At 39.2% G+C, this 21,470-nt stretch overlaps 1 protein-coding gene across 3 annotated transcripts; it reads left to right on the plus strand.

Moving 5' to 3' along the window:
- The first annotated feature begins 649 nt into the window (after positions 1-649).
- On the plus strand, positions 650-16,626 carry nxpe3.S (neurexophilin and PC-esterase domain family member 3 S homeolog). 3 transcript variants are annotated; one of them, XM_018249704.2, is made up of 6 exons: positions 650-1,460; positions 5,027-5,215; positions 6,270-7,021; positions 8,354-8,427; positions 14,019-14,216; positions 14,824-16,626. In XM_018249704.2, the coding sequence occupies exons 2-6, from the start codon at positions 5,102-5,104 to the stop codon at positions 15,366-15,368; spliced, it is 1,683 nt and encodes a 560-aa protein (XP_018105193.1). In that variant the 5' UTR covers positions 650-1,460; positions 5,027-5,101; the 3' UTR covers positions 15,369-16,626. The 3 variants fall into 3 exon arrangements, with proteins under 3 accessions (XP_018105193.1, XP_018105191.1, XP_018105192.1); XM_018249702.2 differs by lacking the exon at positions 650-1,460 and adding an exon at positions 1,505-2,061; XM_018249703.2 differs by lacking the exon at positions 650-1,460 and adding an exon at positions 3,575-3,635.
- Positions 16,627-21,470: the final 4,844 nt, after the last annotated feature.

Genomic DNA, 21,470 nt, shown 5'->3' on the forward strand with positions numbered 1-21,470 from the left:
CCACTGACTTTTTGGTTTTTTTTTCCTTTCAAGGAACCGTAACACTAAAAATAGTGTTAATTTAATGAAATTGTAGTGTTGCCCTGCACTGGTAAAACTGATGTTCGCTTCAGAAACACTAAATTTTTTTTGTTCCTTTTTAAATTACCAATTTGAGGTCTCTAAAAAAAAAAATACTTGCATGTTTTTTCTCTGCGTTTTTCTTGAATCGAGGAAAAAAATGCAAATTTTTTTGATCAACCCCTTCGATAATGGATTTTGGGTTGCTACTTCCTGATCATAAGTTAAAAAGCCTTCTGTAATACATTCTGGAATGAGTAATGGAGCCATTTCAGAAATGATTGCTTAAAGGGGACACCTTATTCAAAATCCTATTTTATCGCATTAATCAAGCAAAATTAACTTTAATTACGCTATCAATTATTTGAATCTTGTTTCCTTCAGTCTGGGAATTCATAATTATAGCAAGCAGACAGGAGCCATTTTGTGGACACGGTTATTAAGGTGAAGATAATGGGGAATGTGTGGAGAACAGTGACATGTAGGAAGTGCTGAGTGGAAAGTGAAAGTAATTCTGTCCCACCTTTTTGCCTAAGGCATAAAGGAGGGGCAGACAATATTTGACAATTGAGTTTTTCAAATGAGTTTATAACAGCTATGAATGCTTTAATAAAAAAATTGAAATTGGATTTCATGTTTAATTTGAAAAGGACTTTTATTATACAGATTTTTGTGTCTGGGTGCCAGGTCCACTTTAAGCCACTGAGTTTTCTAGAATATCACTCTGGCAGAAATAACTAATTAAAGCATAAGAATACTGAGAATTTAACCCTAGTGCTGTATAAGGAAGAGCTATATAACAATGTGATTACTTGTTTGTAGGTTCTGCTCTTACATAATTATTGGGGCTTTGACAAATGCTTTATAGTGAGATAGAAGACTTTGTTGTTTGGTAGTGTTGCTTCTAAACTGTGCACTACTGAGAAAGATACAATAAAATGTGCTTGAAAAAAAAAATGTATGTAACACTTACACATTTTAAGCCATCCACCACTTTTTTTTTTTTTTTTAAATGGTGCAGGAAAGTTTTTGCACGCTTTTTCACACACACGGCCAAAGGTGTGGGTAACTTCCTCCTACTCAGGTGGGCATTTGCTATACTGTTAAGTCACATGTTAAAGCGAAATAAATGATGTGGGATCTGATCCAACACAACCTTTCGGAAGGAAATTGCGTGCTGTGTATGTGCAGATATTGATGGGTCAAGTTTGATTTTTTTTTCTGCGATCCAGGACCTTGTCAGTGCCCATTCGCAGCATTGTAATCTGATCATTTTGCTCCACCCAATATAGACGAGCCGTTCGTGGGCATGTCGGGTTCAGATCTGCTTGTTTGGCTGGCCACCTTTAGAGCTCTACTGGGAGTTACAGGGAGTTTCTACTTGCCAGACCAAGTTCCAGGTAATCCATTGGGGCAACGCACCTGTTTCTAAAAAGTGAAATTGTAAAATACGAGAGGGCTGGGGAAGCTATAACATACAGTAAGTAATTATTGGGCTGGAAGTAGTCTATTTGGGCCTCCGTATACTTTAAATGGTAGGGCCTATTTTAAATGCCAGTGGAAGGCATTAATTACAATAACACGACCATAATTTTCTTATCTACCATCCTTATTAAAAGGCAACCTCTCTAATGAGGTGCATGGCCCCCACACCCTGGTCTGTATTTGGAGCAGGTCCATGTCCTAAAGAGCCAAACATTGTAAGGTTGAATAAGCGTTCGGCCCCTCCTCTCTGGAGGAGGAGCTAGCGGTGCTTGTGATGGCTCTTCTTTTAAGGCCTATCATATCTCTGTTTCGGTTCCTATAAGCAGATAAAGGGTTTTGGTAACGGCACTTTATTGCGGCATTCACACAGACAGTACGTGGGGACGAGGGACAAGTATCTGCTTCTGGGTGTAATGCAGTTATGATGGCCGCCGCAGTCAGCTCACATTAGGAACGGCGTTGAAGGCGTCTTGCTTGATTCCAACATGGCATCGTGTCAGAGCTACTGGCGGAGAGGTGAGACAAGGGTCCGGTGCAGCTGCAGTGTATTCCCTTCTGCGCTACTGCTGTGGAGCTCGCAAGGCTGCAGGAAATAATCCACTTGCACCCCTATAAACGCAGGTGGAACGGTCTGACCTGTCACCTGATTTGTTTTTTTTCCTAAACGCAGACCTGACCATAATGAATTGTACAAGCTCTGGGGGCTGCATTGGTGCTCTTTAACTGCTTATATGGCATTTTTTTAAAACTAGGCTGGTTTACCTTGTAGGAAAAAAACCACCTGCCCAGGAAACAATGTAATGCAGCGCAGCACCACCTACTTCCCTTCTCACACACTCCTAGGCAGACTAACCAAGGCAAGTCCTGGCATTGACTGCAGATTTCCGCCCACACCCTTGCTCATGAACTTCCCCTCAGTCTTATTCTCCCCAACTCTCAGCAACTTGTTTATAGGACTGCCACCTTTTCCTGGAAGAAACACCAGGCATTTTCTACCCTTCTCCCCTATTAATAACACTTGCTTCAAACATAATTTTTACTGACCAGGCGGGTATAATACCAACGAGGATGCAACCCTACTCATTCCCCCCGACCTACTCCCCGATTGGCATCTCTGCTTCCACCTCCACTGCTCCCTGCCTGGCACCTCTCCAAATTAGGGTTGCCACCAGGTCCGGACTGGGATTTACAATAGGCCCTGGCATTCCAATTACACAGAGGCCCGAGCAGTCGCCCACCAACCCAATAAATATTGACTTTCTATGGCACCTTACAGCAGCCCCTCTGACATTTGCCAGAACCCACAGATTGCCAGTCCGGGTCTGGTTGCCACTGACCTGGTTGGTAAAAATGATGGTTGATCCTATTGTTAATAATAGGTAAAAAAGATAAATATATAGGAAGGCCGGTATTTTTTTTCCAGAAAAGGTGGCAACCCTACTCCAAGTAGCAGTGGAGGTGGAAGCTGGCAGGACCAAAATTAAAAACAGAAGGAACACATAACTAGGGTCGTATTGCCCCTGCCATTGCACCCTAAGCACACACCTCTTCTTCCTACACCTAATTACACTATGGGGACTTTGCTGATTAAATTGCTGCCGTGTGCATAAATATTGTTCTGTTCAATTTATATGGTGCATAAATACATTTACTCATGACAACAAGGTTGCCTCCAGCCAATTCCTGCAATCCTAGCATTCATAGGTCTGTCAATTTGCTGATTGCTAACCCAGTACAGTAGTCAGGTGATATAAGATGTTGCCTCTGAGTTCTATATTTGCTTTTATATGGTCATGTAACCCTCTTGGTGACTTATAATATCCTTATATTTAAAAATAAGGGTTATATAATATATAGATATCCTGTTATAATACACAAAAGCCATGAATATCCTGTAAAAGCCTATGATTAAGTGTTTGGAACACGAAACGCGTCAGGCTGTTTTGACACAATAAACTTTTTCACTTTTTGGAACATCTGCCTGGTGGAAGTTTTTGCCCTTGAGTGCCTGCTTCTATTCGAGATTTCGGTTTATCCGCCCCTTGTGCTGAGGGCCCAGGGCGGTGCACCTGGGCCACTTCCTTGATGTGGTGAGTAACCATTGTATTACTAAGAGACCCTACCATATAGAAGATTTTGTTATCCTGTAAAAACCGACCTATACATCAGTAGAGGATATTAGAAGACACTCAGCCTTTGGCCTTCATGCTTTTATATGCTCATGGAACTCCTTGGTGACTTATAATGTTATTATTATTATTATTAACATGTATTTTTAGAGCGCCAACATATTGCACAGCGCTAATAATATCCTTATTTTTTTTACAATAGGGGGTTCTTTATTCACTATATATCCTCTTAAATGGTGCTTTGGGATGTTCTAATCAATGTTTAATTATGTCACGTGTTAATGTCTCACTGAAACTTGTGCATTGTAAAAAGCAATGTAATCCCTGTTATGTAATATGAGAATTTTAGAAGTAATTTCACCTTCAGCCTTGTGCTTTTATATTGTCATGGACTTCATTGGTGATTTCTAATACCCTTATATTTTACAGTAGGGGGCGCACTACTCCATATAGAAAGAGACAGTTGAATGCAACTATGTATCTTTGGTCATTGCTTGTGTGGTCTGTGTTGGACTGACTGGCACATCGATTTACATAAATATATGGAGTTGGGAATAGTGGTTTATTGAGTAAAGTACTTTTGTATTGGTTATTTACAAAGGTATAAACCATGGTTTCAAGGGAACAGCACATGAATCACAAATCACCTCTGAGTCCTCTGCTGTATCTGAACTGACTACATGTAGTTTTGTAGGTTTACATGTGTCAATATGTATAATCTGACCACAACAGTGACTGCATCATGCAACCCAAAGTTGAATGTTGTACCTGCTTTAAAGGAGAAGGAAAGCTACGGAGGTATTTTATTGCCAATAGATTAGCCACAATAGTACAAGCTATAACACTATATTTATTCTGTAGAATGTTTTACCATACCTGAGTAAAAAGCTCTAGAAACTCTCTGTTTGTTTAGGATAGGAGCTGCAGTATTAACGTGGTGTGACATCACTTCCTGCCTAAGTCTCTCCCTGCTCTGGGCTCAGATTACAGTAGAGAAGGGAGGGGTGGGGGGAGAGGAGCAAACTGAGCATGCTCTTGCCCAGGGCAAGGAGGTTTAAGCTGAAGGCAGGAAGTCTGATACAGAAGCCCATGAGTACACAATAGAAGGAAATAAATGCTATATTTCTTTTGACAGAGGACTCAGAGCAACATTCCTTTGGGGGTTTACTGGTATATTTAGATGGACCTTTCTGATAAGGCTTACTTAGTTTTAACCTTTCCTTCTCCTTTAATAGAAACAACCTTGTGATTCTAATGACCTGGAGATGATAAAGTCCTACTTTAGGACATGGAAAGGTTTTTATTAAATAACTTCACTTTGACTGCCTGTTTTTGTTCTGATTTATTAACAGGATAACAGAAGCTGAACAACATATGTCATCTGATGTATGACTGTGCTCTGACAAGCACTTCTAGGTATAATATGGATGTGGAAGAGACCCATGGAAATGCGATGTTATTATATCAAATTCCAAATATGCTTTGCAATTCTAACTGGATTAGCAATCCTGGTGTTAGTTAACAACATCAGTCATATAGAGGTAAGTTTTTTAAAAATACATTGGTGTTATTTTGAGTAGAGGCCTGCATCAAAATCTCTGGTACTGTCCTGTAGTAGAATCCATGGGGTGTGACAGATTATTTCAGGGGATACATGGCACACCAAAATCTTTTCATGTCCGCCTACCATCATAAAATTCAGAACCGGGTAGTTGGCTTACAACTCTCAGCTTCCCTGCAACCGAATGTTGGGGATGTACTTCTTCAATATAAATCTGCAAATTGGATTAACGCCACAATTATAGAGGAGGTAAACATGGCTCAATGGGGCAAAAAACATGGCAAAACATGGCAAAATGTTCGTATTCTGCTTACTATAAGATGCTTCAGGCAGCATTAATTAACAGTGCGTTTTTCACACAATCCTTGAAATAAAAGTGGATTGTTCACTGGATAAAATTAAAGTAAATTAGAGTAAATTAAACTGGTCTGTGTTGCCAAAGAGAGCCAATGTATGTGGAGGCTACGGGACAGGTATTGTAAATAATAAAATCATATTTTTTAGAAAAAGACCACATTTATATTTATAGGTTAAGTTCACATAATGAATAAATACTGTATTTGGCAGCTTTATGACTTATTGAACTGGGGAATCAGAATTCTTAATGGTTTATTTTTGTTTTACACTTGACTGTCTGAAAAATGTTTCTATCTTTTAACATTATATCCTTCTGAAATTCTGAAAATGTACAAAATAAAAGCTTAAAAATGTTAAATACAATAATACAAAATTATGTCAGAGTTCCTTTAACCAAGGAACAGAGTCCTTGGAGCCAAGTGTTATAGCCTTAAACCTTTGTTTGTATAGCCAGATGTAAATTTGAAAAGATTAGAAACGCACAGCAGGTACAGGACCTTTGCTTTATTACCAGAAATAAACCATAAAACTGTATGTACAATATTCAGCAGGACGTTCTAAAGTTAGTTCTCTTTAAATAAGTATTCTATTCTTAAGTGCCTTTCACAAAGTGATTTGTAATTTTAAACAAAACTGTGATTACGTTTTTAATACTTTACCCTTTGTGTTTTTGGCAGCATTTGTATCAAAGCACAGATTTAATACTGAGCCAGGCATCCCCGGATCATTTAGGGCAGCCTTATTCACCAGCAACAAAAGAATCTTTTTGTGACTACAAGCGACAAGTTCTTTCTAGATCAGAACATGAAGAACAGGAATCCTTACTTCAATCTCTTGAATGGCCAGGTCCACCACATGGAAAAATAGAATTCCAAAAGAGCAGCAATGCAGCGCATAGTTGTTTTGTTATTTTAAATTCTCAAAAAACATTTGTGGTTGGGGACGTCATGGAAGTTCTTGTTCGAGTGCAGGATTTTGAAGGAAGCCCCAAAAAATATGGTGGAGATTATCTTCAAGCCAGGATTCACACGCCTATTTTGAAAGCTGGTGCAGTTGGAAAGGTAGTGGACCACCAAAATGGATTCTACACCGTATTTTTCACATTATTTTGGCCTGGCAATGTCACCGTGTCTGTGGTTTTGGTACACCCAAGTGAAGGCATCCAGGTTCTTCAGCGTTTACAGGAAGAAAAACCTGACCGAGTGTACTTTAAGAGTTTGTTTCGTTCTGGTGGCACTTCAGAAACTAAAACTTGCAATGTTTGTTTGTCTACAAAACTACCAGTATGTAACTACACTGACCTGCAGACTGGTGAGCCATGGTTTTGTTACAAGCCTGAGAAATTATCCTGCTCCAGTCGAATCAACCACGCAAAAGGAGGCTATTTGAAAAATCTCTTGACATTTGAAGAAAGTCTTTTATTTCAGAGGTATTTTAATTGTGCACCTCTTTTATATTGCACATTAGCTCACTTTTTCTATTAAGAGTAATACAGCTGAGATAGAAAAGAAAGATGTTCATACACAGATATATTATAGGAATTGAGGTGATTCCTCCTGAGCTTTAAGTATTTACTTGGCACTTCCAGGAACTTTTATCATGTTTTTTTACATTTGAATGTTGCCCAATTGCCTGATTATTACTATTGGCAGAAACCATGCAAGTCAGCGCTTAATTTCTAACACTTAACTGATTCTTAAACTCAACAAAAAACAAGAGTGACTGTTAACTTTTAACACATAAAAGTCTATATATAGACAAAATCCAGAAGCACACCAAAAATAGTTGGTGCGTGAAATTTTATTTAGCCCATAAGCATTTCACAAACAAGGCAATGTTTCGGACCCGTCCGGGCCCTTCAAGTATTGTGAAATGCTTATGGGCTTAATAAATAACCTATTTTCATGCAGCTTCTATTTTTGGTGTGCTTCTGGAGTTTGTCTATACTGACGTTTGTCCCTGTGCAAGGAAAGGGATTTCTGGTTGAGCACCAACTACTTTCAACAAGTGGAAACCTCACAGGTAGAGCAGCAGTATAAAAGCCTATATATATGTGACTTTACAAATCAGTAAAATTCTAGCCTGCCTCATTTTGATCTTAAAATGGGGGCTGAAAAGACTTCTTTTAAATTATTTCGACTTTACAGAGGTTTTGTGATCAGCCTTAATGCAGGATTTCAGGAGACCCTGGTTTGATTCCCTGTGGTAATTCCTTTTAACCCTAGACAATTCCTGGTGTACTGGCATACTTAATGCACCTGTCATGACTGCCTGGATTGCTGTAAAGCGATTTGAGTCCCACAGAGAAGTGTGCTATATAAATATTTCTCATTCCTTCGTAATCTTTTCTAATTGTATTTATATACTGTATTCTCTAAAGCAGTGATCCCCAACCAGTAGCTCGTGAGCAACATGTTGCTCTCCAACCTCTTGGATGTTGCTCCCAGTGGCCTCAAAGTAGGTGATTATTTTTGAATTCCAGGCTTGGAGGCAAGTTTTAGTTGTATAAAAACAAGGTGTACTGCCAAACAGAGCCTCAATTTAGGTTGACAATCCACATAGGGGCTACTATATGGCCAATCACAGCCCTTATTTGGCACCCCAAGAACAATTTTCATGCTCGTCTTGCTCCCCAACTCCTTTTACTTCTGAATGTTGCTCACTGATTTAAAAGGTTGGGGATCCCTGCTCTAAAGTGTATAGATAAATGAATGCCTCTGCTCAACTACTTAATGTTTTCTCATTTCTTTTAAATTTTTAGTGGTATAAACATCAAAGTGCCAGTTTTGGCTAGTGGACCTGACACAGTGATTGTACACCCTCGTAGGATGAAAGGTAAATTCAGAACTGTGTTTCTTTATTATTCCATGTTCATTCTGATATTACCTTAAACATGTGGTTCAGAAGATCATCTTTGTAAAAATAAAACAGCCTGACTGCTTTCTCTACAACTTGTTTAACACAGGTGACAAAATGCCCTGTTTGACATTGCTCTCATGTGTGGCCATTTTTTATTCTGGAGATCAAAAGATTAAGTCAAATAGAGAAGGACCCAAGACTAGAAAGCGTAATTGTGTCAGATTACTCAAGGAAAAAAAAGTATAGCCAGTATACAAAGTGAGGGAGGATCCTAGCAGTAGATGGAAATAACATCTGAAAATATCAGCTATGGTGTTGCTACACTGCTGGATAATAGATAACAGCTTCTGCCCCAAGGGGCAAATTTACTAATTTTCACCAACATGACGTAATTTTGCAACTTCGCCAATTTACTAACAGTGGCCCTGGTGAAAATTCGCCAGCAAATTCGCCCTAACACCCTGGTGAAAATTCGCCAGCAAATTCGCCCTAACACCTGGCGAAGTTGCACTCTGGTGTTATTATCATCTACTGCTTCGCAAATTTACTAAGATTGTTTTTTTTACCTCCTTCGCCAGAGTTTACTTCGCCAGGTGAGACCAGGCGAAGTTCAATAGAGTAGATAGGAGTATGCGCTGCAGCATACACGTCCATTCAATTTTGTATGCAAATTAGTCTTTGCTAGCACTACTTCGCTTTGCCTAACGAATTTACGCTAGTGCAACTTCGCTACCTTTCGGCTCCCTGCGAATTTCCGCAGCCCTGACGAATCTATGCCTGGCGAAGAGTGGCAAAGGTAAATTTCCCCCCAAGTGTGCAGTAACTAACTCACATGTGATTAATTTGTTACTGCACATACAAGACGTATTTTGGCCAGTTCAGATTCTTTAGAAGGCACAGTAGGAAAAACCTTAAACCAAGGTGATTTGAAGGCTAACATTGTACTGCTCTGGAAAGTGAGATAAACGTGAACAAAACATTCCAAATTAACTCACTGGAAAACTTTTCTCATCATCTCTGATGTCAGCTATAAACAAGTGAACTTTCATATTTGTGATACGGTAAGCTTTGAATCTTTCAGCAGGGATAACAACTCTGTTTAATCCCACATTATCTAGGTAATTTCCATATAACCAGATCCAAACAATAAACATTTTCTCCATAGGGATAAAAGTTTGTTATGGCACAATTTGATAACTTGTTTGTTTCTGGGTATCTGGGAGCAAATCAAAGAATCAGTAATATTAAGGATTGAGCCTCTATTAATGACTAAATTAAATTATTTAAAATGTTTTCCTACAGTTGACAGTTGTCCAAATCGTTCAAAAACTGCTTAGAACTTGTCATTGCTGTTTGAGAGAATGGCAAAACACAGCCTTCGATAGAGAATAAAAATTATAATATTGATTATATTTAATAAAATACAAACTACTTATTTTCTAGAACGATATTTTTTAACCCCCATATGTAATACAAGGCAATAGGTTTGCCCAGGAGCAGTAACCCATAGCAATTAATAAGGTGCTTGCATTTAAACAGATGACTAGTAAATGCTACCTGCTGATTCATTATTAGTTACTGCCTAGAACAAACAATGGTGCTCTTTGGTAGAAATCATTTGGAAATGCTTACTTTCATAGTCCACTAAAATGACGCTATGGTTAACCATACGCAGAATATATATGTTTACCATATGCAATTTTCCGATTCATTTGAATGAGATGTAACTGCATGTAAGGAAGAACCACTGTGTTCACCTTGAAAGCACTACGGCAGTCAAATGCTTAGTGGCAGATTTGTCAAAGTGTGAGATTAGAACTCACCACAGAAAAACTTGCTCACTTTCTATTCTTTCCTATGGGACTTTTAGAATTGTATTTATCAATGGAGTTCACTATTTGATAAATATGCAAATCCCATAGGAAAAAATAGAAAGTGAGCAAGCTTTTCTGTGGTGAGTTCTAATCTCACATCTGCCCTGTGTGAATAGTCACAAAATTATAATCTCTGTACTACTTGTATTTAAAACCATTTCTTTTGTCTGTCATAGTCTCAAATGGTTTATGTACAGAACCCAAGGACACTAATACTACAGGATTTTCCAGTATTTCCTGATCTAACCTAGTCATCAAAAATCCTCTTCAACAAGTATCTACAATTTTAACACATATGATCATTGTATCATTACAAAAAAACAAAAATCGCTGTCATTAATGACATGCATTTTCCATTTGCTGCTATTAACAGAAAGAGTAGCCCCTCCCTAGCCAGAAATATATCTTGTTCTCTGGGCCTTTCCAAGTGCTAGTCACTAGAGCAGTTAAGATGGCTCAATTTTCTGTTATTATGAGGAAACCTCATGTATTACCCAATCTAATGTTTTTCTAAGGGTTTGTCCTGTTCAGTCTTAATCATCATTATGTGTGCAACAGTCAGTATAAATGTGTTGTTGCATATGACCAAAATTGGGTCATAAGATATATTTAAAGGAGAACTAAAGCTTAACTAAAGTAGGCTAGAAATGTTGAACATTATGTTTTGGGCTTCTGAACCAGCCCAAGGCAACCACAGCCTTTTAGCAGTAAAGATTTGTGTGTCCAAAGATGCCCCAGTAGTTCCCCATCTTCTTTTCTGCTGATTCATTGCACATGCAAATTGGCGTCTGCGCCTGATAGTAAATTGGCGATGTCCCTGCGGGCGGTAACACTTAGCCTTAGCCACTTCACCCTTTAGTAAATCTGCCCCATAGAATATAACGGTCACAACATAATACTTATTAGTAATTCATACAGATAATTACTACATGGCAGCACAGAAACCAGTGCAATTAGCATCAAAAGTTAGCCTTTTAGCATCAATTTATATTACAGACAATACTCTGCTTGATAATTTGTGACGACCCCTAAACTTCTCAGCTTCTCAACAGCTGTTCAGAACCCACTGAGCATGAGTGTTGGAGACATTTTCCAAGATGGTGACTTCCTTTGTCAAGTTTCAAGTTCTGGATCATTGCTGCTATTGAGAAGCTGAAACTTTAGGCTGGTGCAATAAGTTCAGTATATAAAATATGGCATTTTTAGCCATATTAATTTTTAGGGTTTAGTTCTCCTTTAAGTACCTTATTACTCCCTTCATGCAAGAGTGTTTGCTGGTTCATACGATGCATGTTTTGAAACCGGAAATATCAAAAGCTTCTCTTTTCCAATGCTTCATTGCAACATATATTTTTGTCTCTGGCAATCTGTTGTGCATCATTATATAACATCACATATATAAGATCTTTCAAAATTTCATGACATACCTGGTAGTGATATACTTTACTAATGTTGTTTGAATTGTTTATTATTAAAGGAAAACTATACCCCCCAAACAATGTAGGTCTCTATAAAAATATATTGCATAAAACAGCTCATATGTAAAACCCTGCTTCATGTAAATAAACCATTTTCATAATAATATACTTTTCTACTAGTATGTGCCATTGGGTAATCATAAATAGAAAATTGCCATTTTAAAAAATAAGGGCCGCCCCTGGGATCATAGGATTCACTGTGCACATAAACATACCAGACAAACTATACTTGTTAGGTCACATGAGCCAATTAACAGACAGAGTTCTGTCTTTTGCTTCAACACTTCTTCCTGTTACAGTTAGAGTTGTAGTATTTCTGGTCAGGTGATCTCTGAGGCAGCACACAGACCATCACAAAATGGTGGCTCAAGGCAAGAGATGTAAAAGGCCAAGATTTACTTAAATATATATTACAGTTTGATAAGATTTTTAATATGCTACTTTATATAGTGTAAACTATCTGTTGCTTAAGAATTAATTTTGGGGGTATAGTTTTCCTTAAAAATAATTTGTGTGCTAAAAAGAAGCATTTTCGTAGCTTAGTTGGACATCCCTTCCACAGGGATCAAACATTTGTAATATAGGTGGCATGAATATATATGTTTAGATCATGGTTTATCATCATGTTCATCGTTTATTAAAGTTGCTTCAGCAAGCCATCCAGTGCTTAGATGAGCTTACAATCTTAAAATGATACTGACACGTTCCTATAAAAATAGGAACGTGTCGGTATCAGTGAAAAGAAGCTGCATGCAAACTATAAGCAGCTAAAAGCTCCCCAAAGCCGCCCCCAGCCCTGCGAACCTTAGAAACAGCAATCCTCCAACACCATTAAATCATCTTGCTGAGTTGTTTCAGTTACGCTGTGCTGGGGGGTGGCGCGATCCCTCCATAGGCTGGAGTCCTGTTTTCATTTGTAATTAGCCTATTGAGGGATCACGCAGCCCCCCAGCCCAGCGTGACCGAAACAACTCAGCAAGATGATTTACTGGTGTTGGAGGGTGGCTGTTACTAAGGTTCGCTGGGCTGGGGAAAGCTTTGGGGAGCTTTTAGATTATATTTCACGTGCAGCTTCTATTTACTGATACCGTCACGTTCCTATTTTTTAGGAACCTGCCAGTATTCCTTTAAGAGATGGGAAATAACTGACACATAAGATTGTTGAAAAGAATTTGTAATGATTTTTGATTGTATGTAGTGATGGGTGAATCTGTGTTGTTTCACGGAAAATTTTGCGAAAAGGTGAAAGATTTGCGAAATGCATTTAAGTCAATGGGCGTCAAAATCATTTTGACAATTGTCAATTTTCATGTGAGCGACAATTTTTATACGTGCGACAATTTGTTTCCCATTCTGTATTTCTTTTGGGAAAAAAATGCACCAGGATCTTACCTGACAGACATAGGCATCCCACACCTCTCTGCAATAGACTTAGTTAGGGTTAGCTGCTGGTGCACAGCACAGGTCAATAGATAAATATTTAATGAGGAATAGCTGGCAACAGCAGCATAGTTCAGAAAACCCACTATGACATTACACTTAGGCTTTGTGATAAGGAGCACCTGATTATAGATGGCTTCTCAGTAGAATGGTCATTTGTTTTCACCTGCTCATAAGCTTAAATACTTTTATTTGCAGTCATTGCTCTGTTTAATGCAACAAAATAACAAAAAACATAGCTGCTTCTTAATTAAAACAATAACAAAAAGTATGCTTAGCACACTTCAAATTAAAGTGAACCTGTCATCCAGACATAATAAACTGTATAATTAAAGTCCTTTTCAAATTAAATGTAAAATCCAAATTCTTTTTTTATTAAAGCATTCATAGTTTTAATAACTCATTTAAAAATCTCTCTTGCCTGCCCCTCCTCTATGCCTTTAGGCATTACTTTCACTTTCCATTCAGCACTTCCTGATGTCACTTCACTCCTGCCTGTTTGCTATAATTATGACGTCCCAGACCAAAGGAAACAAGATTCATATGATTTATACAGTGTAATTAAAGTTAATTTTGCTTGACTAACATGATGAAATGTGGTGACAGGTACTCTTTGAAGGTTATTCTTGCATTAAGCTCCAGCAGTAGGTTTTATCATTACACATTTTAGTCCAACTTTAGATTTACAAAAATTGGAAGTTTTACATTAAAATATCCATTCATACAAGTTGTATTATGCATATTTACCCTGAACTTTTGTCTCTTTTTCTTTTAGATAACGCTTTCTTTTATGGTTCCAAGTTTGTGCCTTCTGGATATTACTACCATGATTACTGGATGTCAAGTAGATCGTACATTCAGCAGTTTAACAAACCCGACGATATCACTAACTGTTTGAAAGGAAAGGTGGTCCACTTGTTTGGAGACTCAACAATAAGGCAGTGGTTTGAATATCTGACAGGGTTTGTATCAGGTAACTAATAACCCGGTCCTGCATCTTTTATTACATAGTGCTAATATCCCATTCCAGAAGTGTCCCTTGCAATTATCCAAGCCATGCATTACTGACCTGTGTTTGTCAGAGATAGCTTCAAACAGAAGAGTCTTAGGTGTGGTGTTGTGCTTGAGGAGGGCTATAGTGCCAAAGAGCTGGAGGGCAAATGTTAATATTTCTCTAACCTATTGGGACCTGTAAGCCTGACATCACCCTTTAGACTATACTGATTGTAGCTGGGTCACTGACTGACACAGGTCAGCAGGCAGGGTACAACCTCACAATGGGTAGGTTTTTACAGGCATATGTTTTGGTTGTAAATCTGGTACTCGCCTGTGGCTTGAATTGCTGTAGTAGCATAACATTAATGTTGTTGACTAAATAGCAAGAAAATATGAATGCAGTTATCCATGTAAAACAATGGTGTGTCCCCCTCCCACCCCCTAACTGGTCATATCTGCTAAAGAAGAAGGCAACTAATGAAACCTTGCATGAGCCTCCCTGCAGTTTGCCATCTCAAAAGAGAACCACTGTCATCTTTATTGGACTCCTATATTTAAATTTATTTATTCTCTCTCTTTTTCAGGACTACGAACATTTGATCTTGGAAGTCCTAAAAATGTGGGTCCTTTATTGGCTATTGATGTGGAGCATAACATAATGGTGAAGTATCGCTGCCATGGGCCTCCTATACGTTTTAGTACTGTTTCAAGCCATGAGCTACGATATATTGCCAATGAACTGGATGGTATAGTGGGTGGCCAAAGTACTGTTGTTGCCATAACCATATGGTCTCATTTTAGCACCTTTCCTGTAGTGGTGTATATAAGGAGACTGAGAAACATTAGAGCAGCAATCCTCCGCTTGTTGGAGCGTAGCCCTGACACATCTATAATTGTCCGATCTGCCAACGTTCAGGAGCTTGGGCCTGAAGTCAGCCTGTTCAACAGTGATTGGTTCTCCCTGCAACTGGACACTGTCATGAGGTCTATGTTTGCAAGCCTCAATGTGTTAGTTTTAGATGCCTGGGAGATGTCTCTGGCACATTATCTACCACATGCATTACATCCTAAGCCAATTATTGTAAAGAATGAAATAGATGAATTCTTGTCATTTGTATGTCCAAACTGACTACTTTGCAGAAGTAGTAATATTTAGTATGTGTCACATTGTAAAGGAGCTGTAATTATTTGAAAATGGAGGATCACAAGTATTGTTTCCAGGGAACACATCAGTATATGTGTTTAATTAAGGATTAATTGTAGGCAGCGAACTATGCTAAATAATTAAGGGCACATTTATCAAAGGTCGAATTTCAAATTCATGTGAGTTTTTATAAATTCCCATAAACTCGAAATTCGAGCAGTTGAAATGTATTGAAAAAATCGAATTTCTACAACTCTGGTGAATTGAATCGACCTGAGAACTCGAATTGAAATTAAATCGAATTCAATACGAATTTTAAAAACTTGATTCAAGTTTTTTTTTCTCCAGCCCCCCCCCTACAAGTTAAAAAAATCATTGGTGGTTGGGGCCCCCTCTACAAGTTAAAAAAAAAACATTGGTGGTCAGGGATTTTTGCACAGTTGCACTTGGTGCAGCACAATTGTCCCAGGTTTAACACCCATTTTCCCCCACAATGAGGCTCTAATTCTGGGGGGTAAACACTGCATACTGCTTTATTGAAACAGTGCAGAAATGCCAGTGCAAAAGGCGTGCCTCTGCTCACTGCTTCTAGCTACTCATTAAGATAGGTGCAATGGTATTTTTGACATTAGATCCGGGTACACCTAGGCACCACTGCTTTGTCTTGAGTTTTTCCTAATAGTGCCTGTGCCAGCAATAGTAAATAAGGGATGAATACAGTACAACTCCCATTTTACATTTTGAGTGGACCAGAATATAAATGTAATATCTGGGAAATGTATTATGCATAATACTGTATTTATCTGGGACCACAAAAAAGTAATGTAAAATGAGAGAACTTTAAAATCAGGGGGTGAAAATTAAAGGAGAAGGAAAGCTACAGAGGCATTTTATTGCCAATAGATTAGCTGCAATAGTGCAAGCTGGAATGCTATATTTTCTGGAATGCTATATTATAGTTTCTTTTGACAGGGGACTTCAAGAAGCACTACTTTGGGGGTTTACTGGTATATTTAGATGGACCTTTCTGATAAGGCTTATTTAGATTTAACCTTTCCTTCTCCTTTAAGGTTTCACTGTATACAGTATGTACATTTGGAAAGGTTGTTAAAGTAGTATATTTTGTGAACAAAAGCCATAGTGGTCTAATAAAATGTTTTTAATTTTTACTATGTGTGCCTTTTATATCAAGTGAAAATAGTAATGTAAATGAATGATGCTGAATAAATTTGTATTTTTCTGATCCCACTGATGTTGATTTTGATTTGTCGTTTGGGGAGCAGTTAGCTAACACTATGGAGCAGTAGCAACTCTCACTCTGACAGACATTTTCTTATTTACATCTATTTATATCTAAACATTATTTTTAATCAACCTTTGCTACAACCTCTGGTTTAGGGCAATATAAACCATTTACATAACGGTAATGCCTATTGGCACCTGTAATCAGTTATGTACAATAATTCCCCTTTTCATTACCCATTTTCTCTTCACTGAATGGATTGCCTATAGGGTGTGCATTGCTCCTGATGTGTCCCTGAGGGGCCAGGCTTTTTTTTTTTCCGACTAGGGAATTATCAAAACTCAATTTGAGTTTTTAAAAAATTAGAATTCAATTTTCGAGACTTATCATACTCTGGCCCTTTAAGAATTCAAATTCGACTAATCGCCACCTAAAACCTCCCAAATTACTGTATAAATCAATGGGAGAGGTGCAGTGACCAATTTGGAGTTGTTTGAAGTCTTCCTGACATTTAATTTCTTTCAGAGAAAAAACGAATCCAGTTTGGTCGAATTCGATTCGAGTTTTTGAGTCTGTAAAATTTGTCTGAGGTTTACATAGTCGATTTTGATAAATAGTCGAATATTTGAATTTTTAATAAAATTGAATTCATGTGAGTTATTATAATTAACATGTATTTATATAACGCTAACATATTTCTCAGCGCTTTATGTTAAAAAAAAAAAACATTACATTATAGTTTAGGAATTCTCCACCACTGAATAAGCCAGTGGGAAAAAAATGAGCCATGTGCCATTAGCCTCATGAAGGATATAACCACCATATATAAATCTATTAGAGCAGTGCTGTCCAATTTCTGTGGTACAGAGGGCCAACATTTTACTGGCCTATGTGGTGGAGGGCCGATAATAGAAGTCAGTGTTGGCCACTCCCCCTTTAAAACCACACCCACTGTAAACCAAACCCATGTTACCACAAGAACTTTTAAGATCATATCCACATTAACGGTGGTAGCACACCAAAAAACCAAATGGTTGGTGCTCACTGCAGAGAATCCGTCATCACTCATATGTGAAAAATTGAAGTCATGTTAAAACATACCCTTAAATCCATATACCTCATCCTCCCCTGTGGATAATACAGCAACCCCCAAACACATGATTAAACAACTTAGGGGCCCTTAACAATATTTTCCAAATGCTAAAAACCCCCAAGAACAAACCCCTAACAGGCTTACATTCCAAAGGTAGTGTAGGGCAAGCAGAGAAAGACACACACAGGCAGCATTGGGCAAGCAGAGAATGGCACACACAAGCAGCACTGGGCAAGCAGAGAATGGCAGAAAAAATCTCAAGGCACACAGGATAAATGCAAGTAAGCTGCCTTGCGTGTTTATTGCGAAGTGCAACGTTTCAGGGGTCACGCCCCTTTCTCAAGCATGAGAAAGGGGCGTGACCCCGAAACGTTGCACTTCGCAATAAACACGCAAGGCAGCTTGCTTGCATTTATCCTGTGTGCCTTGGGATTTTTTCTGCTAGACTGTTTGTGAGGCGGCCGATCCTCTACCTTTGTGCACCAGGTATCGTTCCACTAATTAGCAAAGGGTGTGCGGGAGCCAAAGTTGAATTACAAGCAGAGAATGGCACACACAAGCAGCACTGGGCAAGCAGAGAATGGCACACAAGCAGCACCGAGTAAGCAGAGAATGGCACACACAAGCAGCACCGGGCAAGCAGAGAATGGCAAACACAAGCAGCACTGGGCAAGCAGAGAATGGCACACACAAGCAGCACTGGGCAAGCAGAGAATGGCACACACAAGCAGCACTGGGCAAACAGAGAATGGCACACACAAGCAGCACTGGGCAAGCAGAGAATGACACACACAAGCAGCACTGGGCAAGCAGAGAATGACACACACAGGCAGCACTGGGCAAGCAGAGAATGGCACACACAGGCAGCACTGGGCAAGCAGAGAATGGCACACACAAGCAGCACTGGGCAAGCAGAGAATGGCACACACAGGCAGCACTGGGCAAGCAGAGAATGGCGCACACAGGCAGCACTGGGCAAGCAGAGAATGGCGCACACAGGCAGCATTGGGCAAGCAGAGAATGGCGCACACAGGCAGCACTGGGCAAGCAGAGAATGGCACACACAGGCAGCACTGGGCAAGCAGAGAATGGCACACACAGGCAGCACTGGGCAAGCAGAGAATGGCACACACAAGCAGCACTGGGTAAGCAGAGAATGGCACACACAGGCAGCACTGGGCAAGCAGAGAATGGCACACTCAAGCAGCACTGGGAAAGCATAGAATGGCACACACAGGGAGCACTGGGAAAGCCGAGAATGGCACACACAAGCAGCACTGGGCAAGCAGAGAGTGGCACAGGCAAGCAGCACTGGGCAAGCAGAGAATGGCACACAAGCAGTACTGGGCAAGCAGAGAATGGCTCACACAAGCAGCACTGAGTAAGCAGAGAATGGCACACAAGCAGCACTGAGTAAGCAGAGAATGGCACACACAAGCAGCAGTGAGGGAAAGCTATCATTCTAATATGTACTACATACAGTGACACAGTGCTGGTGCCCCATTAGCATTTTGAATAAGGTGTGAACAGGTGAACAATGTGGACAGTTTCGGTCTGGGTTTTAGGTGTGAACAGTACAGGGCTCTAGTATATAGACAATAGAGTTGTCACAAGTGTGAACAATACAGAAGGATCACAGGTGTGAATAATACAGGGGATTAGAGGTTTAAACAATGAAGGGGCCAGTTAATCTCTGTAGTGATACCTTTTAAATTTTACACATGGTAAACACACAGCATGTGGGGGGCCACAGAAGGGGGGTTGGGGCCGCCAGTTGGACAGTTCTGTATTAGAGAACAATGCAAAATGATTGGGTCATTTACAACTTGCACAAGTGCAACGGCATGCCCTTTAGTGTTCATTCAGGTTGGACTTGTGGCAGGAGAGTTTTCTACTTTGCACCTCTAGTACAAGAGCAGCAGGTGAAGAGTAGCCATGTCCTTGCCATCTAACATAGGCCAGGCATTAAATACAGGGCCCCATTATAGGGGCAAATTCACTAAAGCGCGAAGCGGCTAACGCTAGCGCAAATTCGCCTATTTGAATTCTCAATTTACTAACGGGTGCTGGCATAAATTCGCTAGAGACGTGGACCTACTCTAGCGATTCTTCGCACCCTTAAGACAGACGAAGTTGCGCTATGGCGAATGGATGTAACTACGCTAATTTACTAACGTGCGCATTTTACTGAACGTTACCTCATGCGCCAGACTTGCCTTCGCTGCACCTCCAGGTGTTTAAGTGATTTGGTTGCAAACATAAAGTTTTAAACCTTAGCTGTTCATTTAAAATAAAATTGGAAAATTTAAAAAATATCTGAGGGTATCCCCCTGAGACATAGCACAGTGTTCTGTTCTTTAGCTACAAAATTGCTCAACTGAATAATGACACTTAACCATGACTGATCAGAAACAGTTTCACCTACATTGCTCTGTTGCAAAAGTTCCACAATAAAGCATTTTTTTTCAGGAAGTAATCTCCTTCTGAAAGACACAACAGATATTCTACTGTTTCGGTCTTGTGATAAGATTCTTTACCTCTAGTATGTTTCTCATTTATGTTTTTGAAACACTGCAATGATACAGTATATCAAGGGTACTTGATATCGTGTTTGTAATGGTCTATTTATTGGGTTTATTGTTCTCAGAATCCTACTTAAAATGAATGTAAATCTTCAGGGATTTTTTTGTGAATCAGCTTGATGGCCCTCTTTGAACACGTGTGAAGGAATGAGTGATTCTCATACACCATTACTGGCATTCTAACTTCCCTATGTAGAATATGACGCTTACAGAATGCAAATGAATGGGCCTCTGGGAGTATGTGGGAAGGAAAAGGTGATCCTAATTCACTGATCACTAGAATTTTTACTTTTTGTGGGTGGTGTCTGATATACACTACTACTAGGTAGTAGTATATGGCACGTGGTGAATACAAATTAAGTCTCTTTCAGTGAGAAGCAGATTTCTAAAACATCAGCTGAAGGGTCAGTTAGTCAGATCAGAAGTGCAAAGAGTAGACCTGCCTAGTCAAGGCCAACACATAACCCCACACATGCATGAGGATTTTCAATCAGTTTGTTTAGGTATCTAGTATAGGTCAATCTAAAAACAACTGGACTTGCTGAGTAATCAATGAAGACGTTTCACTACTCATCCGAGCAGCTTCTTCAGTTCAACTGACTGGTGTGGGAAGTTCTCGGCATATAAACTCTTCCACTAATCCATTTACAATGGCACATTGTAACTCTTCAAAGAGGTGACATCTGAAGAAACTCACAGAGGTGTTGAGTCAGTTGAACTGAAGAAGCTGCTCGGATGAGTAGTGAAACGTCTTCATTGATTACTCAGCAAGTCCAGTTGTTTTTAGATTGACCTATACTAGATATACTATGACCTGGATGAATGAAAATCTTCATAGTCAGTTTGTTTAGGGTAAAATATTTTGGGTTCCATTCCTTAAGCGTGATTTAATGGACCTTACACACAATGAGTTTGTCTAGAATTTACCAAAATAAGTTATCTTATAGCAGGGCATAATAGGGGATTGTTTCCATTATAGTTGATTTATGTCTATGCCAAATATATTAAAGTCCAAATTTGAAGCAGTGGTCACAAATGTGACGTTATTTAGTTGAAAGGAACATCATAAACATGGTCGGATTTAGAATAAAAAAACCTTTTGCAATAATCCCATAAAAATATTCAAACTTTCAACTTTGAATTTCTAGGCCTTTCATAAAAGATCATCT

The sequence above is a fragment of the Xenopus laevis genome, chromosome 2S (genome assembly GCF_017654675.1).
Source record: "Xenopus laevis strain J_2021 chromosome 2S, Xenopus_laevis_v10.1, whole genome shotgun sequence".
NCBI classification, from domain to species: domain Eukaryota; kingdom Metazoa; phylum Chordata; class Amphibia; order Anura; family Pipidae; genus Xenopus; species Xenopus laevis.